This window comes from Equus przewalskii, chromosome 11 (genome assembly GCF_037783145.1).
Source record: "Equus przewalskii isolate Varuska chromosome 11, EquPr2, whole genome shotgun sequence".
Taxonomy (NCBI): domain Eukaryota; kingdom Metazoa; phylum Chordata; class Mammalia; order Perissodactyla; family Equidae; genus Equus; species Equus przewalskii.
Genome location: NC_091841.1, coordinates 11093131 through 11118923, shown reverse-complemented (window position 1 = coordinate 11118923; position 25793 = coordinate 11093131). Strand labels below are relative to the sequence as shown.

The 25793-nt window shown below is 42.6% G+C and overlaps 1 protein-coding gene across 32 annotated transcripts in view; it reads left to right on the top strand.

Moving 5' to 3' along the window:
* The window catches only part of AMBRA1 (autophagy and beclin 1 regulator 1), a 157877-nt gene that overhangs the window by 50546 nt on the left and 81538 nt on the right, over positions 1-25793 (top strand). For 14 of the 32 annotated variants that reach the window (XR_011524094.1, XR_011524096.1, XM_070564985.1 and 11 more), the window contains 4 exons: positions 7565-7651; positions 11726-11905; positions 22766-22846; positions 23265-23365. Coding sequence is in view for 28 of the 32 variants with exons in the window: in XM_070564985.1 (XP_070421086.1) it covers positions 7565-7651; positions 11726-11905; positions 22766-22846; positions 23265-23365 (449 nt within the window). In the remaining 4 variants the exon portion in view is untranslated. The remainder of the gene's footprint in view (positions 1-7564; positions 7652-11725; positions 11906-22765; positions 22847-23264; positions 23366-25793) is intronic. The other 18 variants (XR_011524095.1, XR_011524097.1, XM_070564988.1 and 15 more) reach the window with 2 other exon arrangements.

The following is a 25793-nucleotide window of genomic DNA, read 5'->3' as shown; positions in this document are numbered from 1 at the left end:
TTCAGCCCACTGTGCATTCCTTTTTCTTCATTCTCTTGTAAGGCTTCATTTACTCACTCTTTGTCCTCCTGATGTTGGCCCTAAGGTTTTACTTCATATTATAGAGTACAGTGTTTGCAGTATACCAGGGTCAATGGTCTGTCACTTAAGAACGAATGGCCTTGATCAAGGGTTTTAGAAATTTCAGGTCAGGAATATGAATGTGAAAAATCATCTAAGAAGAAATGTACAGGTTTGCTGTTATTGAAGCGGTGAATGATTCTACCAATATATTCTTTGTAGTATTAGTGGGTCTAGACATAGACTTGTTTTGGAATTTTGTGTTATTCTAAATAAAATTAGCTGAGAATTCAGGATTAAATTCTCTAAAGCTCTTCTTGATTTTGGGGGAAGCCAGTCAATTGGGATGCACTCCTGCCTCTTAATTAAAGTCTAAGCCTGTATGTCACAGCTGCTGCCTGTCGGGGTGTGTGCACATGTGAATATCAGAACTGGCCGTTGTCTTTGACATGCTCTTACTCATCATTTGGTGAAAAGCCTCTGGTCTAAATTCCTAGTTTTAAAAAAAAGTCTGTGGTCTGGGAGCCGACCCCCAAGTCTCCCAGAGAAAATGGATTTGGAGACAGAGTAAACATGTCCATGTAGGTCACCTTGGGCCTTTGAGTGAGTTTTTATTATAAATTGAAGTTTTGTAACTATAGTGTAATGTGTTGAGGATATACAAGAGCCAAACATATTGCCAACCAATCGTTTTATACTTGTATTAAAAATAACCACCCACCAAACAGCAGAGGATCAGATGTTCCCAGAGGGGTCTGGCTGATTCTTCAGGCAAGACTTTTGTATAGCTAGATACACAATTGCACACCACTTATGAATTCTGTTTCCAGCTTCTTCCCTTCTGGTGTCTGATTATGTTGTGCTCTGATGTTTTGCCATTTATCTCTCACTGCACAGAGGCATTGAGGAATATGTTAATGTTTTGTAAAGATGTTTTAAAGCTTTTCTGGTGAAAGACGTTGTTTTGAGCCCCGTGAATTGTTTGTGCTTGATGATAGTAAAATAAGGCCGATCCACAGACAGGCACTGTGAGCTCCTTCTGTAGTATGTCTGTTTTTTCCTGACATCAGCCTTTTAGCAGTGCTGCCTTGCCTTGGTCCACCCCAGAGCAGGGGCAGGAATTGCCTGCCAGGCTCTGCTGGCAACTGCCTCATGTGCTGCAAGTGCACCCCTAGAAGTAGGGGGCCCTGCAGCGATCAGATGAGTGCCTATCGTTGGATAACTTAAACGATAATTGCCAGTGTGTGAAATGGGGAGGCTTCAGTGCCTCCGCGTTACAGCAGAGATGTCAATTTGGAAATCATAATAGAGGTGTCGTTTCAGAACACACAATTATTTTTTACAAAGAATAAGGGCTTGTCATCTCCCAGCCCAGGCATGCGCCAAGGCATAGATATGGGGCTTGCAGAGCAAGATTCAGAAAGGAAAGAAGGCATTTAGTGCATCCAAGTTTCTTTGGCCCCCTGCCCCTTCTTCTCCCGAAAACATTGCCCTCTTTCCCCTTTGAGGTCTCTAGGCACTACCCCATTCAGGAGCATCATTGGTAGTTTCCCAGGCAAGTAGCCAGCCTCTGACTTTATGAATTAATAAGCCTCCCAGGGACTAGGCTGCCCTGCATTTATCAGGACAACTATGTCAGCACTTTAACCTGAGCAGCTTAAGTGACCAGAGAGATGAAGGGTGATATAAGCAGTTTCTGAAAACCTTGTTCCTTCGGGAATTTTAGCGTGAGTTTTGGACATTTGGCAACCTCGTCTGAAAGTCACAAGGTTAATGAGGGGCAATCAAATATGTCTTCTTGCCTATTCTTCCAAATCTAGTTAGGGCCGCTGACGTATTCACTTAGTTATTTATTGGTCTCCTATTACATGTTAATTAGGATGTGAGTGGGAATAAAAAGATGACTTGGATCCAGTACCTGCTTTCATGTAGCTTGTAGTTCAGTAGCTGGGGCGAGACATACTTAAAGTAACTGCAGTACAACGTGACTTAGGAGAAGCCCTTTTTTTTTTTTAAAGATTGGCACCTGAGCAACAACTGCTGCCAATCTTCTTTTTTTATTCTTCTCCCCAAAGCCCCCCAGTACATAGTTGTATATTCTAGTTGCAGGTCCTTCTGGTTGTGCTATGTGGGATGCCACCTCAGCGTGGCCTGACGAGTGGTGCCATGTCCGTGCCCAGGATCTGAACCGGCGAAACCCTGGGCCGCCGAAGTGGAGCGTGCGAACTTGGCCACGGGGCCAGCCCTGGGAGAAGGCCTTTTAAGAGAGGTTTCAAAATGCTATGGGGTGTTGGGGAAGAGAGGGTGAACTTTTGCCCGGGAGAGTCAGGTATGTGAGCTTTGAAGGATTTTTACAGGCGGAGATGGGGAAGAAGAACTTTCCAGAAAGAAGAAATGGTCAAGCTAAATACATAGGTGAGATAGTGAAGGTATGTTTAGTTTAGCTAGAGAACCTATAGTTCTCAAAGTGTGGCCTGGGGTCCCCAAAGTCAAAACTATTTTTATAGTAATACTGAGACGTTCTTTGTCTTTTTCACTTTTATTCTTTCGCACGTATACAGTGGAGTTTTCTAGAGGCTACATGATGTGTAATGAGGTTATCACTCTGATGGCTAATGGAGTGTGTCCTTGTGTATTAAAAATTTCTCGGTTTTAATTTCAAGTATAGTAAATATTGATAGATAAAACCCATGTAAACAAAAGCTCTTTGGGGTCCTCAATTTTTAAGAGTGTTAAAGGAGTTCTGAGACCAAGTTTGAAAACCACTGGGCTAGAGCATATAGTGTACCCAGGAGGAATGAGAAATTTGGCTGCAGAGCTTTGGATGCCAAGCTGAGGAATTTGGATTTTATTTCCTAGGCAGAAGGGAGCTATTAGTTTGGGTTTGGCTCCCCTGAACTGAAATAGCAGATGTCACTCAGACATCAAAGCCAGGATGGGAAATTACTGTTTAGGCCTCGGGTACTGGTGGCGTCTTAGCTTCTAGGAGCAGGTTTTCCATTATCAGTACAGGTCACAGAGTTGTGGCAATTCATTGTTTCCAGTGATTGGAGGAGAGCTAAACGTGTTTAAAGTTGGCTTTAGGATACTGATTTTCTCTGTGCGCTGACAACTAGTTAAAAGAATATCTTCAGGATATGATTGATTACTAAGGAAGAGTTGTCTCTGGCGTGTTTCTTCTGTCTGAATTTGAAACAAAGCTTCTTTTCTTTTGCGTGACCCTTCTCATCTGCCCTGACAGCTTTGCTCTTTTCCAGTGCTGCTTCCACTATTTTTGATTGTTTTCTTTGTCATCGAAGGATACAGCGGATTTGGGGAACTCCGTTGCATATACTCAGGGTATTAATCAAGGAAGGAAGAAATATTTGTAGTCATTTAAAATGCTAGGAATTTTACAGCTTGAATTGTGTTCCTATTGACTTAGAATTTTAGCGGGGCTTGATACTCATTTTTGATAGTGTGTAATACTTTGATTTCAAGTTTTCTGTTCCATTCCTTAGTGTCTCCACCTTATCTTTCAAGGAATCTTATGTAAGCAAATATTTTAGAGCAAGGATGGGCAAATTTTTTCTGCAAAGGGCCAGGTAGTAAATATTCTAGGCCTGTCCCTATCCAGGATTACTCAACTCTGTCTTCCCAGCTCCAAGGCAGCCACAGACAAGATGTAAATGAATGAATGTGGCTCTGTTTGGATAAAACTTTATTTACAAAAACAGGCAGCTGGCCCAGGGCCTATAGTTTACCAAACCTGCCTTAGAGAATTAGGGCAACTTGCTGTTAGAAGAAATCCTTTTTAAGAAGTGTGTAATTCTTTTGAAAATGAACGGTTATCTCTTTAGTTTTTGGTGGTTTACTTTTAGATTTTTGTATATTGGATGTTTTTAATTTTTAATTTTGAAATAATTTGAGACTTGCAGAAACGTTGCAAAAATAGTACAAAGAATACTCTTTATCCACATTCTCTAAATGTTAACATTTTGCTACATTGCTTTAACATTCTCTCTCTTTTGCTGTCTATGTATGAGTGTGGTTATACTTTTATATATTTATGGGTTTTATATTTATATTTTACATATTTGTGGATATATTTTAAATAATGAATTTTCTTAAAGTGGTGTATAGTTTGATAGAGCAGTGGCCTTCAAACTTTAAAAAAAATTCCTCCGTTAGTAAAAGACTTTTGAGCAATCCCTGTGTGTGTGTATCAAAATAGCACAACCTGTGGTGTACCTCACCTGGATACCACTGCTATAGAGAATGAACCAGGCAAGCTTGCAAAGAAAAGATTTTTGTTTTTTTCTGTCACGGCTTCAGTGACTCTTTAAAACATTTCTGAATTGAGATTATAGGTCAGAATGATATGGTAACTTCAAGCTTGAACATGCTTGTCTGAGCCCTTCCTGAGTCCTACCTGATTTCACATTGTTGAATTGCATGATATCTCGTTAGGTCAAGTCAGATTTGCGGTGGCCAGAGCAGAAGGCTCGCAGCTGCTCTCCCGTTCCGTTTTCTTTTTTTTTTTTTTTAAAGATTGGCACCTGAACTAACATCTGTTGCCAGTCTTCTTTTTTTTCCCCTTCTTCGTCTTCTCCCCAAAGCCCCTCCCAGTACATTGTTGTATATTCTAGTTGTGAGTGCCTCTGGTTGTGCTGTGTGGGATGCCGCCTCAGCATGGCCTGATGAGCAGTGCCATGTCTGTGCCCAGGATCCGTACCGGTGAAACCCTGGGCCACCGAAGTGGAGCACGTGAACTTAACTACTCAGCCACAGGGCCAGTCCCCCATTCCATTTTCTTATGTCATTTCTCCATTGATGGCTCTTTGCAAGAAGCTAACTGGAGGAGAGAAAGATCTTTCTTTGAGGTTCCTAGAAATGGTGGCGATGTTTACTCATCTAGTAGCTCCCATTCTTTCTTCATTCAATACCAATTGCAGAAGTCTTTTTTATTCCTTCAAATAGCGTTTGTGTTGTAACCGTAGAGAACTTAATGTTTCATCAGTGATATGTGTGTGGGGGTACCATTCGTAGTCATTGGCTCTCCTGGTTTTGTGTATCAGCAGTTAAAATGCCATATATATATGGCTTGCCAGTCTACTGTATTGTCTGGGGAGCAAATGGTGCCAACAGATTGTGTCGTAAGTAGACACAAGGGATGCATGTTCCAAAAGAACCTCATCAGGGACCCTCCAGAGACAAAGCTTAACATTTTGGTTTTACTCTGATTTAAAGAAGCCTTCCTAATTAAGATAGGAAGTTAGGGTGGGAAGTAGACTTTGCAGGATTATAAAATGGAATCATTAAAATTGAAATTATCTAATCCAAACCCTTCTAAAGTTATCTCTCTGAATCCTCTCACTGCCTTGGCATAGTAGGGGGGAATATTGGCCTCCTAACTTGCCAGGGTCATTTTCTAGGCAGAAGTACTTAAGAAGGATATATCTTGGTCACTCTGGAGGATGCTCCCTGCCGAAGGCCCTCTGCTTACTAAGCAGCCATTTGGAGGGGAACAGGACAGGGCTCAGTGACATTCAGGACTCACTCCACAGCCCTCGGGGGTGGAACAAGCTTCTGGGTATTTCAGGACAGCCAGCTGCTCCCAGATCTTCCTTCCCTTCTTCAGCTCCCACCCAACTCCTATAGAACTAATTTATTCGTAATGAATAAGTAATGAATTCGTAATGATTGAGATGGCATAAATGTCCTGAATAGATACTCTTCTCACAATTTCGCTTTTCTTCTTTCTCTAGTCGGTGTACCTCTCCTACTCCTACCTCTCACAAACATTCTGTATTTCAGACTCAGAGACATGCCTTGAGTTTATTTCCCCCAAAGAAAGAAAAAAATCCTAAGAATTAAACTGTCGCACAATTGTAAGATGCATCCCAATTTCAGAGACATTGAAATGTGGAGGAAAAAGTGTGTCTTAGAATTGATGAAACAGCATTTCTGCTGCTGTGAACAGTGATATCATTGAAGATTCAGGTTTTCAACCAGAGAGATGTATTTTATTGCTTTCTTCTTTTCCTCCTTGGTTACATTGTATCCTTTCCCTTCAATGGTAGAACTATTTCAAATGTCTTAAATGTGAGGGTTACAGGCCTTGTCCAGATAGAAAACATCATTTAACAATTGCTTGTCCTGGGCAGGGAAGGTAGCAAGCCAGGTTGACAGAGCCTCTGCTGTCTCTCTTCCCCAAGCTGTTGGGGGCAGTGCTTCTGTGGGCCAGTTGCTGAGATAAAGTGACTGCACATGACTATACCTAAAGCCAGCTGGTTTTAATAACAGTGAATTAAATTAACTCAGTTGGAGAAGATTGGTAGCTGCTGTCCTTATCCTGCAGCTCTGCTTTAAAGAAGAGTCTGGCAGGGAGCTGGAGGCCTGTTCCCGGGAGAGCCAGGCAAGATGCTGCTGGAGAGGAACAATGTGCGTTTCTTTCTGAGACATTTCCTTTGAAACGTGCTCTATGGCAGGAGCCTGATTGGCTGCCAAGGCTCGTTTGAGTTGGGAAGCAGTGTGGCAGACATGGCAAACTGGGGGGTGCCTGGGCCATGTTTAGCGGATGTATTTTAACTGGCCCTTGCTGTATGAAAAGGGAAAAATGTTTTCGCTAAAATTTAACTAAAAGAGATTTCTTGTGAAAGGCCAGATTTCTGGCTTCTCTTAAAAAATAGGAAGAGCCAGCAATACTGAGCCCACGTTCTTGCTTGGACCACGGTGGATACCTGGAAGGTCCTGTGGTATAGCATGGCAGTTTGAAATTGACAGACCTTTGCTAGACTCCTAGCCCTATCACTTAATAGCTGTGTGCCACAGGGGAGTATACTTCTGGGCCCAGTGTTCTCATGTATGTATAGTAATGCCTACCTTTCCAGGTTGTGGTGAGGTTTAAATAAAGAAATATATATGAATTACTTATATTTGCCTGGCACCAAAAATGCTCAGTAAAATGTGTGTGTATCACGCATGATCAGTTGAATTTATGATTGGTGTAGATTATATAAGTAAAGATTTTTGTCGGTTGTTAAGAGTGCCCGAGGAGTACTCTTCCTCACAAAAGGTGTGGGCAAAGCAGACTGATTAGAAGATAAGGGGATGTGGCTTAGCTTGACATGGAGGAACTGAACACCAAGATAAATGTTGGCACTACGTGATAATCTCTGGGTATGCCTAATTTTTCCCTCCTGTGTTGATCCTAACCTCCTATTTGTCTCCTGGAGGTACTGCAAATAGAAATAAGATCACGTCTCTGAAGCGCTTGTTCATTTCTCACTGAAGAGCAGTATTCAACCTGATACAGCGGCCGGATCCAGTGTGGGAGCTCTGTAGCTCTTCATTTATTTATGTCTCTAAGTATTTACCTTGTAGGAAGGGTGTGATCCCAGATAACAGGTGTTAGCTAGCTGCAAAGGGGGATGTTATTTATATCTCCCCGAATTTTTCCTTATGAATGACCTCTGAGTTGGTAATTGACAGGGATTATTGCCATTTTTTTAATCTCTGCTAGGAGGCTGCTGGAGTCTTCCCTCATTTCATTATCCCGTTATGATGGAGCAGGATCCAGAGAGCACCCAATTTACCCAGACCCAGCGAGGTAAGGCCAAAGTGAGAAATGGCACTAGGTGGGGGGGAGGGGCTCCCCTTGGGGTTGCCAGGCTGTTGGAAGCCCCATTCTGTGCCTCTCTGGGCCTGGCGCTCTTTTGCTCTTCAGTTACAGTTTTGAGACAGGTGGTTCAGGTGATGGGGGAGTATTGCAGGTAAGTGAACAGAGCCTCTGGTGACAGAGGGTTATGATTGAGCTCTTGTTCTTTGGGGCTCATTTCTTTAAGTGGGGCACTAGAGGGGGAACCCGAGGAGGCCACTGGCAGAGTCACAGGATATTCCTTTTCTGCTGCTAAGAGAGGCTTTTGCCATTCAGATGGCTAGCCAAAAGGGAAACAAAAGTTTTTATTAGTAAGGAAGTTACTTACAAATTAAATAAACAAAAAATCCTACTTGCTCTCATTTGAGAGAGAATTTAGAATATTCAAAGGTAGAAATCAAGTGCATTCACATGTTGAATTTTTGGAGAATACTTGAAAGAAGAGATGACTGACAAGGGTAACTGAATAAAACAAGTTGGCATTTTATTAAAATGCTTGTTTTACACCGAGTAGAAGACTTTGGAAAAGTTCTTGAGGAGATTAAAAAAAAAAAAACACTAAACATTCAAATGAGTTCAAGGCCAGCCTTTACCTGATAGTGGTAGCTGAGGACCAAGGATGAGGTGTTGAGTTGATGTGTTAACATTTATTTATAGAGAGCAGCTCCTTGGGCTTGTCACAGCCAGACTTAGTGATTTTGTTAATGATCTAAAAAGGGGATAAACCTGCACATTATTTAAGCAATAGCAAAGCACACTGTGAGTCTCTGCCGAAGGAAAAGGGTAGCTTATAATGGTGGGGTTGGCAAGTTAACAGTGTAGGTCAGATAAAGCCAAACGACCTTTGCTCTAGATTAAGAATTTCAAGTGTGGGAACCTTCAGGCCAAGTTGATTCCGGGGATAGTGAATGATTTGGTTGTTGCCACAGTTATGCCATGATACCGAGCATTCTTTCTGAGGTGCCGGGGAAAGCCTCCCCATTATCCTCTTACTTCCTTGTCCACACCCTGGAAATGGCAAGTCCAAGGCTCAGGGAGCATGGAGAGGGACGACTTTAGCTGATGACTAAAGCAGGCAAGTTTATGTTAGTCTCTGATCATATTTGAAAGTTATAAGCCCTAAATGGGAGAAGGAAATTTTTTGCATGAATCAAATACTCTGAAACACTGAGCTAGAGAACTTCTTGCTATAAAACAGTGCCTTTTAGGACAGCAATGGGAGTCTCATCCCCAGAACCTTTAACCTGACAAAGTTTGACAGTGATTCTTAAAGACCATTATTTGTCCTCCTTTCATGTAATGAATTTGTTATTTATTCCTACTCAGATCTCTTTATCACGGAGAGTGTCATACATTGTGGTGTTGGTATTTTCATATTTTCCCTTTGAACACAAAACAGGCTTTTTTGGGAGGGGAAAATATTCTTCCTTGAAGAAAACTTGAAGATTTATTTAAACATTTAAAATTTTCACTGGGAACACTTTAGGGTTGGGTGATTTATCCAGCTCTTCTGTGGGAGGGTCATTGTTACGTCATTACCGGTTAATTTCTTTTTCCTCTTAGTCCTCACCTTACACAGATGTATATGTCAGAGCCATTGGGAGACAGCTCATCATTCAGATCCTTAGCTTCCCTCTGAATACCTAAAAGAATGAGGCTAAGATGTACTTGTATTTAATAATTGTGCCAGGAATCCTTTTTAACCGTTGATGCATAGTTTTGTAGCTCAGGGAATTCCTGACTTTTAGTGAAATTAAACAATTGGGGTTACCTAGTGCTGAATCTGTGCCCCTACATAAAAGGGCCATCTTTATTGTTACTGTCAGCACCAACATTATTTCTGCCTCTATCACCAATAATATTATAATTTTTCCATTAGTTAGGGTAGGCTATCAACTGAGGAATGAGTGTACTCGTGGTCATTTTTCAGAATCAATTCCAAAAAAAGATTTCATCATTCTCCTCTTGAAACTTTTTTTACATTCTTTTCTAGGCTGATTGACTTGAGAATTTAGCAATGGTTGATTTCTACTGGAAGATTTCTGTATATTTGATAGATAGAGGAACAACTCAAGAGTATTGATTTGTGTCTGTTGAAAATTTAGAATTCTTGATTCATCGTGACAAAATGCACGGGAACAGGGACTCAAACAGATAATAAAGTTCTCAGTGCAAGTTGAGACTTCTGAGAAATAGTTCTCGTACTCCGATGATCTTGGCCAAGGCATCTGTGCATCCCATGCCCACCTGCTACGTAAAGATAATTTGGATTCAGGGGTGCCAAATGCAGCATATTGTTTCATAACACAGACTTTTGAGATCTAAAGATTGTCAGCTGGCATGCCTGGGAATTCCATTTTATGCTTGGCCGGAAGCACACTCCGTCAGATGACAGACATTTCAGAGGCAGGCGTAGTTCCTCTACCAGGTGACCTTGGCCTGAGTCAGTAGAGTTACTGGGGATTTGGCCAGAGATTTTGCCCAGGGTGATGAAACATTAGGCAGCAAGATATTTGTAAATACTTTTCCTACAATTCGCATATAACTATTTTTATTTCCGTTCTCAGTTTTTCCAGATTTCCATTAAAAAAAAAAGTTGCAAGCCTTTTTCCTTTTCTATTTAGACATTATAGAAGTTAAGGTCTCCAGGAATCCTCATTAGGATTGTGGTGTTTCCTTTTAGTTTTTTGTTCTCATTACATAAATATATATTTTTATATCCATATTCGTGTATACATACCATTCTACAATTTTTCTCCCACTTAAAATTTTATTTTGGAGGGCTTTCCTTGTGCATATATAGGGATAATTTATTCTTTTTAATAGCTACATAGTGTTTCTTTGTGTGGATGTAATTTATTTAATATGTTGGTGGGCATTTGCTGTTTCCCAGTTTTTCACTAATTCTGGCGATGTGCTTATGTGTATATATATATTTTTGCATCCTTGTCTGTTTCTGTAGGATAAAATTCCTAGTGGAGTTGTTGAGTCAGTGTGTGCCTCAGGCAGGTTTTAGGTCTGGAAGTTTTTTAGTAATCCACTTAATGTTATCATATAAAACATTTTTCTGTTATTGTTCTCCCCCTTTCTCAGTTCACAACCTCAAATTATGTAAGCGTTGTGAAAGAAGGAGGAAAAACTTGAGAAAGAAGGGAACGTGGCAAATTGTATGGGACACTAGATGTTTTCGTGGAGTGTGAAGACACTAGGCCGTAGTTGGAAGAATATAGACCTAGATGAATTATTTACTGAGAATAGCCATACTGAGGGAGAAGAAAAAGGAATGCCTGTGCTTTCTGTATTGCTCCGTGCCCATGTAGCCTCTGATGCTCTGTTGTAAGAAAGAGAAAAATCTCCTTTTTTTTTTCTGTAGATTTTCTGTTCTGAGTATATTTTACTCTGTCTCTATCCTGAATATTTTCTCTTTGTTACAGTTATCTATGAATAATCCGGGAAGGAGAGATAAGAGGTTCAAAGAGATAATTTTAAGGAGCTAGGACAAATCTGGGGCTATGTATATTTGTTGGAGAAGGAAGGAGTTCTGGTGAAGATGATGCCTGTAGATGCCTTTAGTCATCTCAGGTTTGCCATCTCCTGGCCTGTTTTCTTATCTATGAAATGAAAGAAGAGATGACCTGTAGATGATGCCTTGGTCCCTTTCACTTCTTACATTTTGAGTGTGGATCATTGAGGAAAAGCTGTGAATCTGTATAAAGGGTGCCCTGAGAAGCTAAAAGAAACTAAAAAGAAAGGTCCAGTGTTACCCTCTTGGGAGGGGGCAGCTGTTGATCAGATGATGACTGATTAAACAACCCCTTTGCCTTATGTCAGAACAGAAACTCTGGTGGTAGTCTGATAAGCATATTGTGCAGTACAAACCTCCTGGTGAGTTAAATGCCCTTTATTTTTCATGTCTCTGGAGTTCGCCTCGGCAGGGAGACGCCATGGGAGAGCTGGATTTCCTGCCTCGCACAGTGTTCTCCACATTAGTGCTAGTTTGTGTTTGTCCATCTCTGTCTCTCTCAGATTATCTCCTGCTGCATACTACGCCCAGAGGATGATCCAGTATCTCTCACGGAGAGACAGTATTCGCCAGCGCTCCATGCGCTACCAACAGAACCGTCTCCGTTCTTCCACCACCTCCTCTTCCTCAGACAACCAGGGTCCATCAGTAGAGGGAACCGACTTGGAGTTTGAGGACTTTGAGTAAGTACCTCCTCAGCTTACTTTCTTCCCTCTCCTCCCAAGCTGTGAGTGCTTCCAAGTTGGCCACTGTCTGAGCAGCAGTGGTCGACACTCTTGCTTTGAACCCCTGAGTTCTTATTTATGAGTAATAGGATGGGGTGAGGAACAGGGTTAAAATGCCCAGGGCTCCCCGCTCTGGCAGTTGCACTGCTGATTCACCAGAGCCTGTGGGAAGAGACGGCCCATTGGGCCCCAGGCCAGACTGGGAGAAGATGGCTGCTGCTCTTTAGGCAACATTTTTATTTCCCTTTCATGAACAGTGACTGGGGAAATGCTTCTCATGGACTGTCTTTGTAGCACCAGGGAGGCAGAAGGGCTTGTGTTTCTTCTCTTAAGCAGAGTAGGTATAGAGATTAAAAATAAAGAAAATACCCGGATTTCCCTAAAAAGCATCTTCTCTTAGTACCCTTGATCAGACCAGTTCTTGGAGGTCCTACTCCCTTGCCTAAGCTTTCTCACTCTCCCCCGAGTAAAGATCCTTTGAAAGTTGCCTGTCAAATTAATATGGCGGGTTGAGAGGTGAGTCCTTGCTCTGCTGGTCTCTGAGTGGTTGGTTGTGGGGTGGGGGTGAGCTAAAGGAGCACGGTCAGCTCCAGGCTCTAGAATTCCAGCTCCCCAACCTTGCTGCTGGGTTTTGCAGTCTCTGACCTGCTTCTCCTGACCTTTCTAGCCATTCTTTATGGGTTTTTTCATCTTGAGGCTGAACTTTCCTGGCTTGTATCAAATTGGACATTTCGCTCGTTTTGATTCTTATATTTTGATGTTCTCAAACATGCAAAACAAGAGAGAGAGAAGGATGATTAAGCATTTTTTCCCCTCCTTTTTTTCTGGCAGTATTGGAATAGGACAGCCTGTCGGTTACTTTCCCTCCCCACCCCCCAACCCCCATCTTGACATAACCTGGTCAGGTTTGGGATCTTAAGAGCTCTTGCCTCCCCTCAGCCTTCTTCCTCTGCAGTGAGCTGAATGGCTAGTTCCCCAGGAGCCTTGAATTTCAGCAGTGCTGTATGGTGTGTTTGAGGAATCTCTTTGCCAGAGAGGATTGAGAAGGGGGGAACAACCTTGGTCCCAATTTGCCTTCCTGATGCTGGGGTTAAACACACTGGCAATTGTGTACTTGGAAGCAGAAGGAAGACTAAGTGGGAGGTTCATTTGTCTGAGGAAGATGTAAATCTGAAAGAAATGCAGAGATGCCCTGAAGCAGCTGTGGTGTGGCCATGGAGCAGGGGTGGCAGTCCTCTATCATCAACTAGGCGGGAAGAGCCCAGCTCCTCTCTGACTCTCAGCGTGTGTCATTCTGCCTTCTGTCCTCTCTAGGGCAAGGTGGATGCGTATACCGGCAGTGAAGGGAACAGAGTCTCCACTCCCTTAGCCAAGCAGACACCTGTAGTGAAATATGGTCCCCTGTAGATAATGATTATTTTCCCAGCACCAATGTCTATTCAGGGGAGCACTGTCAACGTACACGCTGAGGCTGCTGGGACTTAGTGCTTCTGAAAAGCCTCAGTAATCCTGTGGAGCTCTGGGCGTTAGTGCAGATTGCATAGCCCTCTCTCCGTGCACGTCTGGAAGGCTGTGTTATCTCTCTGCAGTGGTGAAATGTGGGGCTCGTGCCTTTGAGCTGTATCTTGCCTCGTGACTTGTCCTTCACAATGGAGTTCTGGGTTAGTTTAAAATGTTCTGTTCTCATCTTACCTTCTCTTTCTTCTGCTACCACCTCCTCCCTTCCCCTTCCTACCCCCTCGATTTTCCTGTGTCAGACTGCCTCCTCCTGTGCTCCCCACGGCCCACCTGTGCTCTCACCTCCCCCCTGGCTTCAGCACGACCTGAATTTACATTGCCTTCTTCACCTTTCGTGCACTGACTTACCATTGTTTGTTCCTAGGGGCCTTGTATTGCTCCCTGATTAGTAACAATGGGCTGCTTCTCTAACGCCCCTCCAAAAGTCCCTCCCTGGGTGTTTGCTTGCTTTTTGGGCTGAGACAGACTGTAATCTTGTTTTTAATGGCAGCTGAGGATTAGTCACCTCAGTATTAGTCCAGGTCTTCTAGTGAAGGATGTTGCTGGCTGGCTGATACTAATTTACCGTCTGTGCGTTCTTTCTGTCTCCTTCCCTGCCCTCCTCCCCCCACTGTAAACCAAGAGCTGCTTGTGGTTGCTCCTCTTCTCTTAGTTCCTGGGTGCTCTGAGGAGGGAGAGAGTGAGAAATTAGGGAATGTGCCAGCCCGTTTTAATTTCTTTGCCTCAATCTTTTTCCTTAGCATTGATAACTAGAAGGAAAGTTGGAGGCTTATACAGTCATAATTTATAGTTCTTTCAGGAACAGGGAAGCAGGTAAGTTAGATAAGGCCTGGAATGCTTAGGCTTAGGGTACCATTAAGAGAGGCTGTTCTTCTCCTGGGTTTCTTCACCTTCACAGCATATGCCTTTGCCACTCCACTTCAGCCTCTTCGCTCTCCTGCCGTTTGCTAAGTTGTAGATCATTTTGCCATTCTCTAGCTTGTCCCATCCAGGTGTATATAGTCCCCAGAAAACAAAAGGAGCCATTGCCCAGATCCCATCTTTTGTGATTCTCTTCCATCATCCATTGAATGAAAAATATCAGCTATAGTATTTTTCATATGTATACTAATTTATAACCTACAGAGCATTTGTAGTTTATATAAATGTTAATATATATAATATATACATTTGAAAATCCTGTTTAATCCTTATAATAACCCAATGAGATAGTTATTTACTCCACTGTGATATTTTTCTAAATGAGGATACTGAGACTTGACCAAAATCAGACTTGTCTAAGATTAGAGACTAGAAACAAACATATTTAATATCTGACTTCTATTGACCTGAAGATTTAGAAACCTTTAAAAATGGTGTACAACCGTATTTATTATTGAGCCCTTGCTCCATGAGCTTGCTTTGAAACAAGACTATCTACATTTATCTCTAGGGAGGATAGCTTTGAAGGTTGGTCAGCATCGGGTTAAATTTTCTGTACTTCTGTGGTTTAGATTAATGACCGTCCTCCCAGGCAGGCATCTTCTCCTGCCATTCATCTCTGTCTGCGGCGAGAATTGAGGCTGCATGGTCCCTGTGTTTATCAAAATGCACAAACAGGACATCCAGAAACCTGCCGTCAGGAGGTCTGTCCTGAAGCCCTGAGCATCTGTCTTTGCATAAAGATGTTCACAAGCAGGGTAAAGGTGTGACTGCCCCTGACATTGCTGTCTGCCTGCTTTTGAGCCCAGACCACCTGCTAGAATGTAGATAGCAAGTAAGCATTAGGAAAATTCCCATTTTCATTTTCACCATTCCTCTGGAAAGTGGGAAGGAGGTTTTTATGAAGCCCAGGGTGAGTGCTGTGTCCCAATAGTTGTTAAGGCCTACAGAAGAGATAGTGTTATGTGACTTTATGACTTTTGTTCCAGCTGTCCCCAACCCCTTCCTCATTTTATGTTACTCTGAATGTAATTGTAATCCCAGAATCGTCGCCAGCTCATGTTCCTGCTTTTTGTAACTACTTTGCCTTCCAAGACAAAGGATACCCTGAGCTAGTAACAGAGCTGGAGAAGCTTCCAATTAAATCTGTCACAAATATCTCTACCCTGCATGCTGGCCACTGGGAAATTGTTTTTTTTTCTTTTTAATAAAGATTGGCGCCTGAGCTAACAACTGTTGCCAGTCTTTTTTTTTCCCCCCTGCTTTTTCTCCCCAAATCCCCCCAGTATATTTTAGTTGTGGTCCTTCTAATTGTGGCACATGGGATGCCGCCTCAACGTGGCCTGATGAGCAGTGCCATGTCTGCGCGGAGGATCCGAACCCTGGGCCGCCAAAGCGGAGCGCTTGAACTTAACCACTTGGCCACGGGGCCGGCCCCTGGGAGATTCTTGACTGTTGCTGGCACGGAAGAGAGCAGGTCCTTTATTCACAGCTGTAACACTGGGCTGTAGTTTGGAAAAACATCTCAGTGAGAATTCTAGTCTTTCAGCCTTAAGATGAAGTGTCTTTAGGTCTATTACACTTATTTTCTTACTTCTTCTAATTTATCTGGTTGTATTTGGGTTTCCTTTACCTTGAAATCCATATTGTGACCATATCTGCAGCGATATTTCATTGTGAGTATAACAGTCATTTCTGGGTGCCAGAGATGAGTTCTGGTTCCTTAGTTTGGCATGATCTGTTCTAGCTGTACCACATACACATGTACAGAGCAGCCTCATGCAGAAAGAGCTTCTCCTTTTATGGTCCCCTTGCTAGCACCTCTGGCAAGGGAATCATTATGAGTTTTCTTGGTGTATGTTGTAGCTGAGGCGAGTTCTGAAGGCTGTCACTCAGCTCTGACATCTCATTGGATGTGGCACAGGAGAAGTTGCTTGCCTTTAGTTCATAATTTAATATTCATCTGCCCTTTTGCCATAACTGAAATTTAGTTGAGCCATGGCAAAGAAAATATGTTAGAAACCAAGCACTGCTACTTTTATCATTTGTCTATAGGTGAAATCTTGACGGCTTTGCGAGACTCTCCTGCTTGCTTCAAGTTCTCATAGCAAGAAATTCCAGTAGCATGAAGCCACGTGTCCTGGTAGTGCTTGCTCCTGCTCTTTCTTCTGTGCCCGGGATTTCCAGGACTCCTGTGGGAGTCAGTGACTCCTGATAACAAGTTGATAACTTGTAGCCTAGAAAGGAAAGGGTAAATCTTTGCAGGGGGACGTCGTCTACTTCATTTTGAAATGGAGTTGCCTTTGTCTCTTCCTTTGACATACAAACTGTAGACTTTTTGGTATTAGAAGTGCAAGACAGACTCTAAGGAAACACTCTGTAAAGTTATTATTCTCTTTACAGACTGGAACCTACGAAAGCAGTCAGGATCCAACTCCATTTGTTGAGTGGTGGTATTGTACAGAAGTAGTTCTTAAAGTGGCATGAGAGAAGACACTGTTCTCTTCCCTTTTACCAGAAAGTTTTAAATAATTTCAACTACTTTATTTTTGTAGTGGTTGGTTATTTTTACAAAGTGGGCTTATAAAAGAGAAAGGCGTAGGTCTTAAAATAGGACCTTCTCTAGGTGTATTTGGGAGAGAGGCAAATAAATGCACATAGAAACGTGAAACAGTATGGAGTGTTTCAGGAATTCCCTTGTTGATAAGTATGGCTAGACTCAAAGTCCGAGATGCGTGGCAGGAGATGAGCCCCAAGAGTTTGAGTGGCACCAGATCTTTAGAGTCTTATGTGCCTTGCGGTGGAGGTGAGCTTTATCCCGTAGGTGAGAGGAGGTCGTTGGAGAGTTTTAAGCTATAGAATAACACAATCAGATTTTTACGTACCATCTTACAAGATGGACTAATAAGGTCCTACCGAATTATACGGCAGCACTGTGTGCAGGGAAGAGAGTGTTTGGAAAGATGTGAGAAGGCTTGATGGGTTCATCAGGCTATGATGAATTGATGTGGCGGATGGGGTAGGGAAGGAGATCGTAGACAAAGGGCGGAGCAAAAGCCCGGAGACAGAAGATTTACAGAATTTATTCAGGGACTCTGAATAAATTTGTGGCTAGAGCTGTGGAGTGTTGTAATATGAGAGAGAAGATCTGAAAGGCCTGAACTGTGGAGGGCCTGGAATGCCTGGCTGAGAAGTTTTGACTTTATTTTTATCTGGGGGCAGCCATTATTCAATATGTATTTCAAGCAGCCAACTCTTGACAGCACTGGTTAGGGTGACCTAAAGTGGCAAATGTATGAAAGCAGGAAAACCAGTTAGAAAGCAGTGGGTGAAATACAGCAGAGAACATGTGAGGACTTGAGTATTGGGTCTCAGAGGCCTTGGTGTTTTCTAAGAGTGGGGACTGTTTGTGAATGTTCCCAGAGGAATGAGCTGTCTGAGAGCTCAGCCGTCACACTTCCTACTTCTCAAAATAAAATGTTGCCCAAGTCCTTCTTTGCGCTTACTGGAACCAATTTTGAACTAAGTTTATAAAACAGCAAGTGACTTCTAGAACAGCTGTGATTGAACTGGGATCACTTGTCAGTGCCTGGGTCAGTGCCTGCTGGCCCCGTGGCCTGACAGCTCTGTCTAGGGAATAGCTCTGAGTCCTAGTTTTGGCTGAGCGTGTGATTTGTCATTTGATCGTGGGTAAGTCCCTCCCCCGCCCTAGGCCTCAATGTCGGATCTGTAAAATCACATTAGATAATCTCTGAAGTTTATTTTAGCCTGAGAGCTAAACTAGGAACTAAGGAACTAACTACCTTAGAAGAATTTCCCTTGTACTCAGCAGAGGTAGAATAATTAAGAAAGAGTCTCCAAAATGTGGGGTAACTTCCTGAGGGTTAGGAATAGGATTTCTGGTACCTGAAGAGCCCCAGTATATTTATAAAATATATGCCTACCTGAATGCTAGCTCTTTACTGAGGATTTTGAGCCTATTGCTTAGAAATATATAATATTGCTTGGCAACTTGAGAATTAGTACTCTTTGGCAAGTAAAATACATATGAATATTTATTATGAGTGATGCAGAAGAAGAGAAAGAAAATGGAATATGTCTGGATTATGCTTGGGCTCAGAATAGGAAAATACAAAAGGAAGAATTAAATAGCCAGGAGGGGAGAGAGGGCAAAGGAGGACGTCACCACTTAGAGATATATATTTATTTTTTTAACATAAAATACACAATAGGAATGTGGATTTGCATAATGTACGCAGATGAATTAAAGGTAGACTGAGGAAGGAGTGGAATTTGTACATGGTAATTACCTGTTATTGCTATTCCTTGGAGGAAAATTAAGCTCTGCAGTTCCGAGAGACCTCTGCTATTAGGTATACCCTGTAAATGATGTCAGCTGGGCCTGGGCCCGCCTCCCAAAAATCTAAGCCCTTACACATGTGCACAGTCCTTGGCAGTAGAGGCTGCACAGTGTTTTCCTAACAGCACCCAAGTAAGGAAGGGACTTGGCCAAGATGACTGTGTCATCCAGGGACAGGAATACCAGCTCGGCCTTCTGTGGTCTGGAGATTGAGTAGAAACAGAGGAACATAAGGAAACAGGTATTTTTTTAATAGTCTAGTTTTCAGCAAAGTCAACTGTGTATTGTCAAGAGGGCAGTGGCCTTTTGAGCTTTTTGCTGCAAGAGCTTCATTTATAAAAGCTCAGATCAGGGCCGTTTGTCGGTGAGGAGTAATGACAACCCACCTGTCTGGTCAGGACTCAGACAGCAGTCTGTAGGTGTGTTTTTCATTCCTTTAAATTACAGCCTGTCTCTGAGGCAATTAATCCCAGGCATTTAGCAAGAGTTGCTGCTGTGTTTCTCCCTTGTTCCAGAGATGCATTTTCTTGTATTTGGCACTTGTCTTGGATGCTTGATTGTTTGAAGGATGTTTTTTCCTTATGAAATCATTTACAAGAAAATCTTATTTTTTTCACTCTCCTTCCCAAATTATCCCTCTGAGAGTTAATCAGAGATGCACAGAGTTCAACAACTGGAAAGGCCCTTAATAACTGAGCCAGCCTCTATCCTGCTGGCTTAAAGGCAGCTTCTGGCTGATGAAATTGATGAGGATTTCTTTGGTGTTTCCCCGAAAGGTATTCTGGTGAGAAGGAGTCCTCCTGTGAAGAAGGAGCAGGACCAGCATATTTGCATAGTCTGGTCTTCGCTGTTTTTTTTTTTTTAAGCCCCCCCCTTGAAAAGGGTGCAGGCTATGTTATGTTAGGCCCCAGGATTTAGCACCCTCCGCTGTTCCTAAGGTGAACTGTCTCTCTGGGTCTGCCTTTCTCCCACTGTTTGTCTGGCAAACATCTTCCAGTACACTCGTATTCGGTCTCTACCTGACTAGTTTGGCCTCCTTCATTTTGTGGAGCCTTGCTTCGTGCTGATCTTGTATCAGCACTGAAACGAGTGGCAGAGTCTGTGCAGTTTTCTAAATACATTATTTTAAGTACTTTTAATTCCTTTGCTCTTTCCTTGCAACTTTTACCACTCTCTCTCTCGAGAGCCCCTTGCTTCTACTCCCCCAACCCCTAGCCCCGAGAATATCCTATGCATTGAAATTTGTTTCCCCGTCTAAACTCCTTATTTCTTAATCTCCCTTCTTTCTAGCCTGTAGAATCCAGAGTCGTTAGTTGTTGTTTTACCTCTGGTTTATCTGGAGCTGTGCCTTCCGTCAGGGAGTTTGTGTGCCAGTACTAAAACCCTAAAGAGGGCCTTTTCCTCTTCTTGCCTAACGTCCTTTGGTTGGACATTCTGACCTTTTGCTGCCTTCCTGATTCCTGTTTTCTAGGTTTTTCCTAGTCAGTAAATGTTTGAGCTGCTTTTGTGGTAGGCTGTTTCTCCTAGATGTCTTTGTTTTTTTCTCTCATAGGCAGCATCTCATTTGTGTGTTCACCACGCTTCACATTTTTCTAGTCATTCTGGGTCCCGTTCTGATTTCTCCTTCTTTGCTAGAGCTCTCAACACTTTCAATTTGAAGTCTTCTAAACATTTTATTGAGATGCCATTTAGCTTCTACTTTCCCTATTGTTAGTCAAGATATTAAGTTGAGGACCAGCAGGTACATCTCCACTTACTTAATGTATTGCCCCTTTCGTGGTGCCTAATGTAACCGTCAGTCTAAGAGTGCTTGTATCTGAGCCAGCTGAGCTCATTCTTATTTTCCTATATGTACATCCTCTGGTAATCTCTAAATACCATGAAGCCATTATCTCTGGCCATGTTCCCCTTCCCCCTTTTTTATAAATAGAGGAAGAAACTCAGGAAGTTTTTAGGTTTTAATAACAATGAATAGAGGCTTGTGAAATATGTTGTAGGAGGCCAGATTTTTCCCCAGCTCTGGTGTTTGTCCATTTTTCTGGGTTATCTTTTTGTGTCCTTTCACCAAGCTCTGTGTCATCTTTGGGCACTGGCAGCTGCTGAGCAGTACAGGCTATGCGTGACTTCTCCTTTCCCCCTCCCTCTGCTAACACCAGGGAGAGTACTGTTTGTTGTCCTGAGGGAGAGGGATCTTTGGACCTTGCAGAAGCATTATCTGATGCTCCACAGTGTGGTAGCTGTAGAAGAAAGCAATGAGATCTGTCCCATGTGCTTCTTCCTGTAGCTTAGCTTTCAGCCTTTTTGAGGCTTAGGACCCTTTTTCTTCTTTTGGACCCTTTTTAACTTCAAAATATTTCCTAACCCCTCTTGTGTTAATTAGTTGTACTTTTAGTGCCTGTTGAAAAGTAAAATATGCTACTGTGAAAAGCTGTATGAATTCACTTGTACTTTTAAGTGAATTGGTACTTTGATCACAATTTGAAGCTACATATATTTGAAAAATAATAATATGCTTAATTTGGGAGCTATCTTATTTATTTGATATTCAGTTACTACTTGGGTACATGTGGCTCCCCAGAGCTAGTGTCTGCTGGACAGGAACTTCTGAGTTCATTGTTCTTTTTAATCCCCTTTTTACTTTCCATATGGTCTTCTCTCTCTTTCTTCTTGCCTCTTCCTTCAGCTGTAGAGTTTCAAGTCAAAGAAATATGATATGTTAAAGAAAATAATAGAATGGTTTCTCTTTTGGGGAAATAAAAACCAAGTACTAACTTTTAATAGATCAGCTTCCAATATCCCTGGTATTGATTTATCTCTTAATGCTCAGCATCCAATTCCACCAAGATATAAAAACCTTCCTAGGCTTTCATTTCTGGCTTGTAAAGCTCCCAATGGTCCATTTGAAAGCCGAAGTGTTGTCTTAACTTTGGTTCCAGGGCGAGTTTGAAGATTATCTCATTAAGCTGAAGACAATCCAGAGGGAGAATTCAGAAAATGTCTCAAATCAAGCTCTCAGAGGTTCCTTTATTTTGTGGAGTTGGTTAAGCAGCTAATTAACTGCTCTGTCCAGCCAATGCCCTTTTGGCTTATTGTTCCTTTGATGCCTTGGGGAACTAAGCCATGTGAAGGCTCTGTCGGCTCTTCTCTTGTAGGAAGCAGTGAAGCGTAGTGGAAAGAGCAAGCCTTCAGAGTCATATTCCTTGAATTCTGCCTCAGGTTACTGGTTATGTGACCTTGGGCTTGGTTTCTCTGGTTCTTAGTTTCCTTATCTGTAAAACAGCTAATAATACCTCATAGGATAGCTAGAAGGATTAAATGGGATAACATATTAATAACCGTTGTATTAGAACTTAGTAGATATTTAATAAATGGTGGTTATTACTATTGCTTTAACAGACCATAAAGAAAACTCCTAGACTTTTCTCTTTTTACTCAAATGACCTGGCTTAGGATTGTATTGTCTCATATTCTTCATCATTTCCAATTTTTTAGTCTCCAAGAGAAGGGACTGCCTAGTGTTTTTTTTTTGTGTTGTTTTTCTTTGACTAATCGATGATTTTTCCACACCAAGGACCTAAACAGATTCATTTAAAGATAACCATTTGCTGAATGAAATTGTTGGGGGAATTTTTCATTTTTCAAGATCTCCACAAGCCAAAGTTTCTCTGTATCTTTCAATCTAGAAAAAGAAGTTTGTATATATCCATTGCATATCTCTTAGAAGATCTAACCTCGGCTTCAGTTTCAGATGTTACAGGGTTCAGAGATCACATTAACTCAAGAAAATCTTCCTCCTTCTTACTGAACTGTTACTAAATGCTTGTAAATCTTGTGGTCGAGGTACTCTAGAAATGCAGAATATTAATGTGCCACCCATATTGGTAAGCAGCCAGATGACTGACTTCTCTGGGGTCTTCACCTAAGTGTAGGCGTTTAGTTCGAGGGATGTTTGTCTTTGGGGCTGGTGGCTGATTCTGCTTAAGTGACTCTCTTATGTGTAGTCTTTTTGTTTTCTCCAGGGACAATGGTGACAGATCCAGGCACCGAGCTCCACGCAATGCCAGGATGTCTGCACCGTCACTTGGACGCTTTGTCCCGAGGTAAGAACTGGGTAGTCAGTTTTTATGAGAGACTTTTCTGAGAGCCTGGGGTTTCGTTTTTAAACCTACTTTCTGGTCTTTGGATCTCGATATCTGGGATTATTTTCTAAGTGAGCCTGCCACCCAACCCTGCCACCTAAAGTCTTGACAGTAGATGATTGACCACAATAAAATGGTAGAAAAGTGGCTTCCAATCCTGTTCAAGATTAGAAGCCCTGGGAAACTTGAGAAGAAAGATCGGGAAGGAAGGAGATCTGAAAGGACAAATCCTAGGAATTTTTACTCCTCTCTGGGCTGCTGTGGATTCCTGGGCTTAATGGATCCCTTAGCCTCGACTGTTGAGGGTAGGGAGCTGGCATGGCTCCTTTGCTTTATGGGAGTCTTTAGTAGGCTTTTCATACATGCTTCCTTTTTGTAGGCGTTTCCTGCTGCCTGAGTACTTGCCTTATGCTGGGATTTTTCATGAACGTGGACAGCCTGGCCTGGCTACTCATTCTTCCGTTAACAGGGTCCTGGCAGGTAAGGAAATGTTTCTTTGGATTTCGAAGTTTTGCAGGGGCAAGGAGCCAGATAAAGCATTCTCCTTCTTTACCTATGTTGATGGGATGGCATCTTGGTACCTGGTTGAAAAATCTGTTTTGAGGTCTTGTGCTCAGTTCCTGACTTCAAGGCCGAAGACTGCAGGATTGACGATAACTGTTTCTCTTGGCCATTCTCACTGCCTTCAAACATCTTAAAAAAAATTTTTTTTTAACTATTTGTTTCTTAGTTCTGCAGTTAGATTCTGCCTTTGCTTTTAATTGAATGATAAAAGTGTCTTGTTCATGTTTCGGTTGGTGAGATCCTCATGAACCAGATCCTGTGATTTAATTAGGAGCTTAATGCACACCCTCCAACCACTCTTTGCTACTGCCAGCAGATGGAGTTTCCAAGCACTGTGGAACCTTCCCGTAGAAGGAGGAGGAGAAGAGACCCATAGAGCTGGCTCAGAAATCTCCCCAGAACAGAAAATGGGCTGGACAAGCCCAGCGGAGGCAGTTTTATGGTGGCTGCATAGCTTAGTGCCCAGTGTTTTGGGGCTAAGATGCGTGAGAGGACTGGGCTCTGAGACATGGTATGTGCCGCTGCTCCTGGGCAGTCTCTAGAGGAAACAAAGCAGAGTTCTGTCTTTTCCTAAGAATGGTTGTTTCCCTGTCACTCTTTCCCCGCCCCTTCCCCCACCTCCACTGCCCACTTGTAAATTTATGTATGCGAAGGCATGAAAGGTATAAAAATCAAGTCACATTTAGGTATATCTTTAATCAGAATCTTTATTAAAAATATTTTAATGACATTATGTTTTGGAAAATCTGGGCCATGTGGTGGTTGAGGGTAGGAAGGGATGTGTGTGAGGCAGTGGCACCGTCAGCTGGGAGAATGGGATTTCTAATTAAGCTGCTGTGACAGCTCATAGGCCATGTGATCTGGCCCCCCCAAGTACTACTCTCTTTGACCCAACATCAAGGCCTAGAAATCCCAGAAACCTCAACGGTTTCTCTGCTGGACGCCAGGACTTCATAGGCCCAGGCTTGGCCGGGGAGCAGAGGACACTCTGGTCTCCTGACAGCCTTATCTGAGGAGGGCTGTCACCCTGCTTGGTAAACAGACCCCCTGGCTCTGCGCCTCTCCATGCATGGTGCTTCTCTGTGGCTTGGCTGATGGCACGTGGAAGGTCCTCACTGGCAGATAATCACTTGCTGCCAGGCAGTACTACAGAGCTCTTCTCCACCCTTCTTTGTTCCAGACATCTGCCTCCACCACCCCACACAGCACCTCCTGCTTCGCTACTGCTGGAAAAGCTCTGTTTCTTTGGCATTTGGCTTTTCTGGAACAGCTGTATGTTGTTTTTTTCCTCCTTTGATCTAATAACTCTCCCTGCATTTCCTATTCCCTACTTTATGCCCAGAGATCTGACCCCAAATGGCCCAATGTCACCTCTGGATACCTTTGAATATGGGGGTTGTGTTCTGGCAGATGGTTGTTTATAGATATGAAATCTACTGAGGAAAGTTCTCTAACAAAGGATGCTAAGTGCCTCGAGGGGAAGGAAATGTAGCCTCAAGAACCTCACTCTCGAGTTAGATTAGCAGATGGTTTCCATTCACAATTAAACTAGTTTCTCTCATTTTCTCAAGATACCTGTTACGGAGTGCCTATTGTCTTTTTAAAAAAGTCCTCATCATTTGTAGGTATTTGGATGTCCCTCCAGATTCTATTAACAATTCTGTTAGGTTTTTTCTTCTCTTGAGAAAATTCTAATTATAATAATAATGGCAACCCAAAAATCCTAACATTTGTTGAGCACTTGCTATATACTAAGGAGTGTTTTGAGAGCTTCTCGCAGTCATATTTCGTTTCTTTCTCACAGTAATCCTGACCTGGAGCTGTTCTCTAATTAGCAGTGGAGGGAACTAGAGCCCACGAGGCTGACTCGCCCGGAGTGATGCGTGCAGCTGGACGTAGAGGAGCCAGAGAGCTTCCTCGTCCGCCTCCCCAGTTATCTTAAAGGACCTTAATCTAGAAGAGGGAAAGAGCCCCCAGGGAACTTGGCTCATCTTCAAGGTTTTTCTTGTTTGTTTTAGTTCCTCTTTTTTTTAGTGGTTTCTAGACATAACTTTTTATGACCCAGTGGCACTTGCTGAGGAAAATCTCATTATGTAACAGCCCTTTCCTGAGCCTTCTTGCCCTCCTGGACACAAATATTTTGCTTTTTATTAAACTTACTTGTGATCGTATAATAGAGCTGCTATAGTAATGGCTTTCGAAGTAAAAGACAAATTGGCCTCTTAACAGTAAGCACTCCCAGTTTTCCTGAAAAGGCACTTTCCCTTATGTGATAGGAGTGAGGTTGTGATGGTCTCAGAAGAATTACATCCAACAGGTATTTGTTCTGCACCTATGTGCCAGG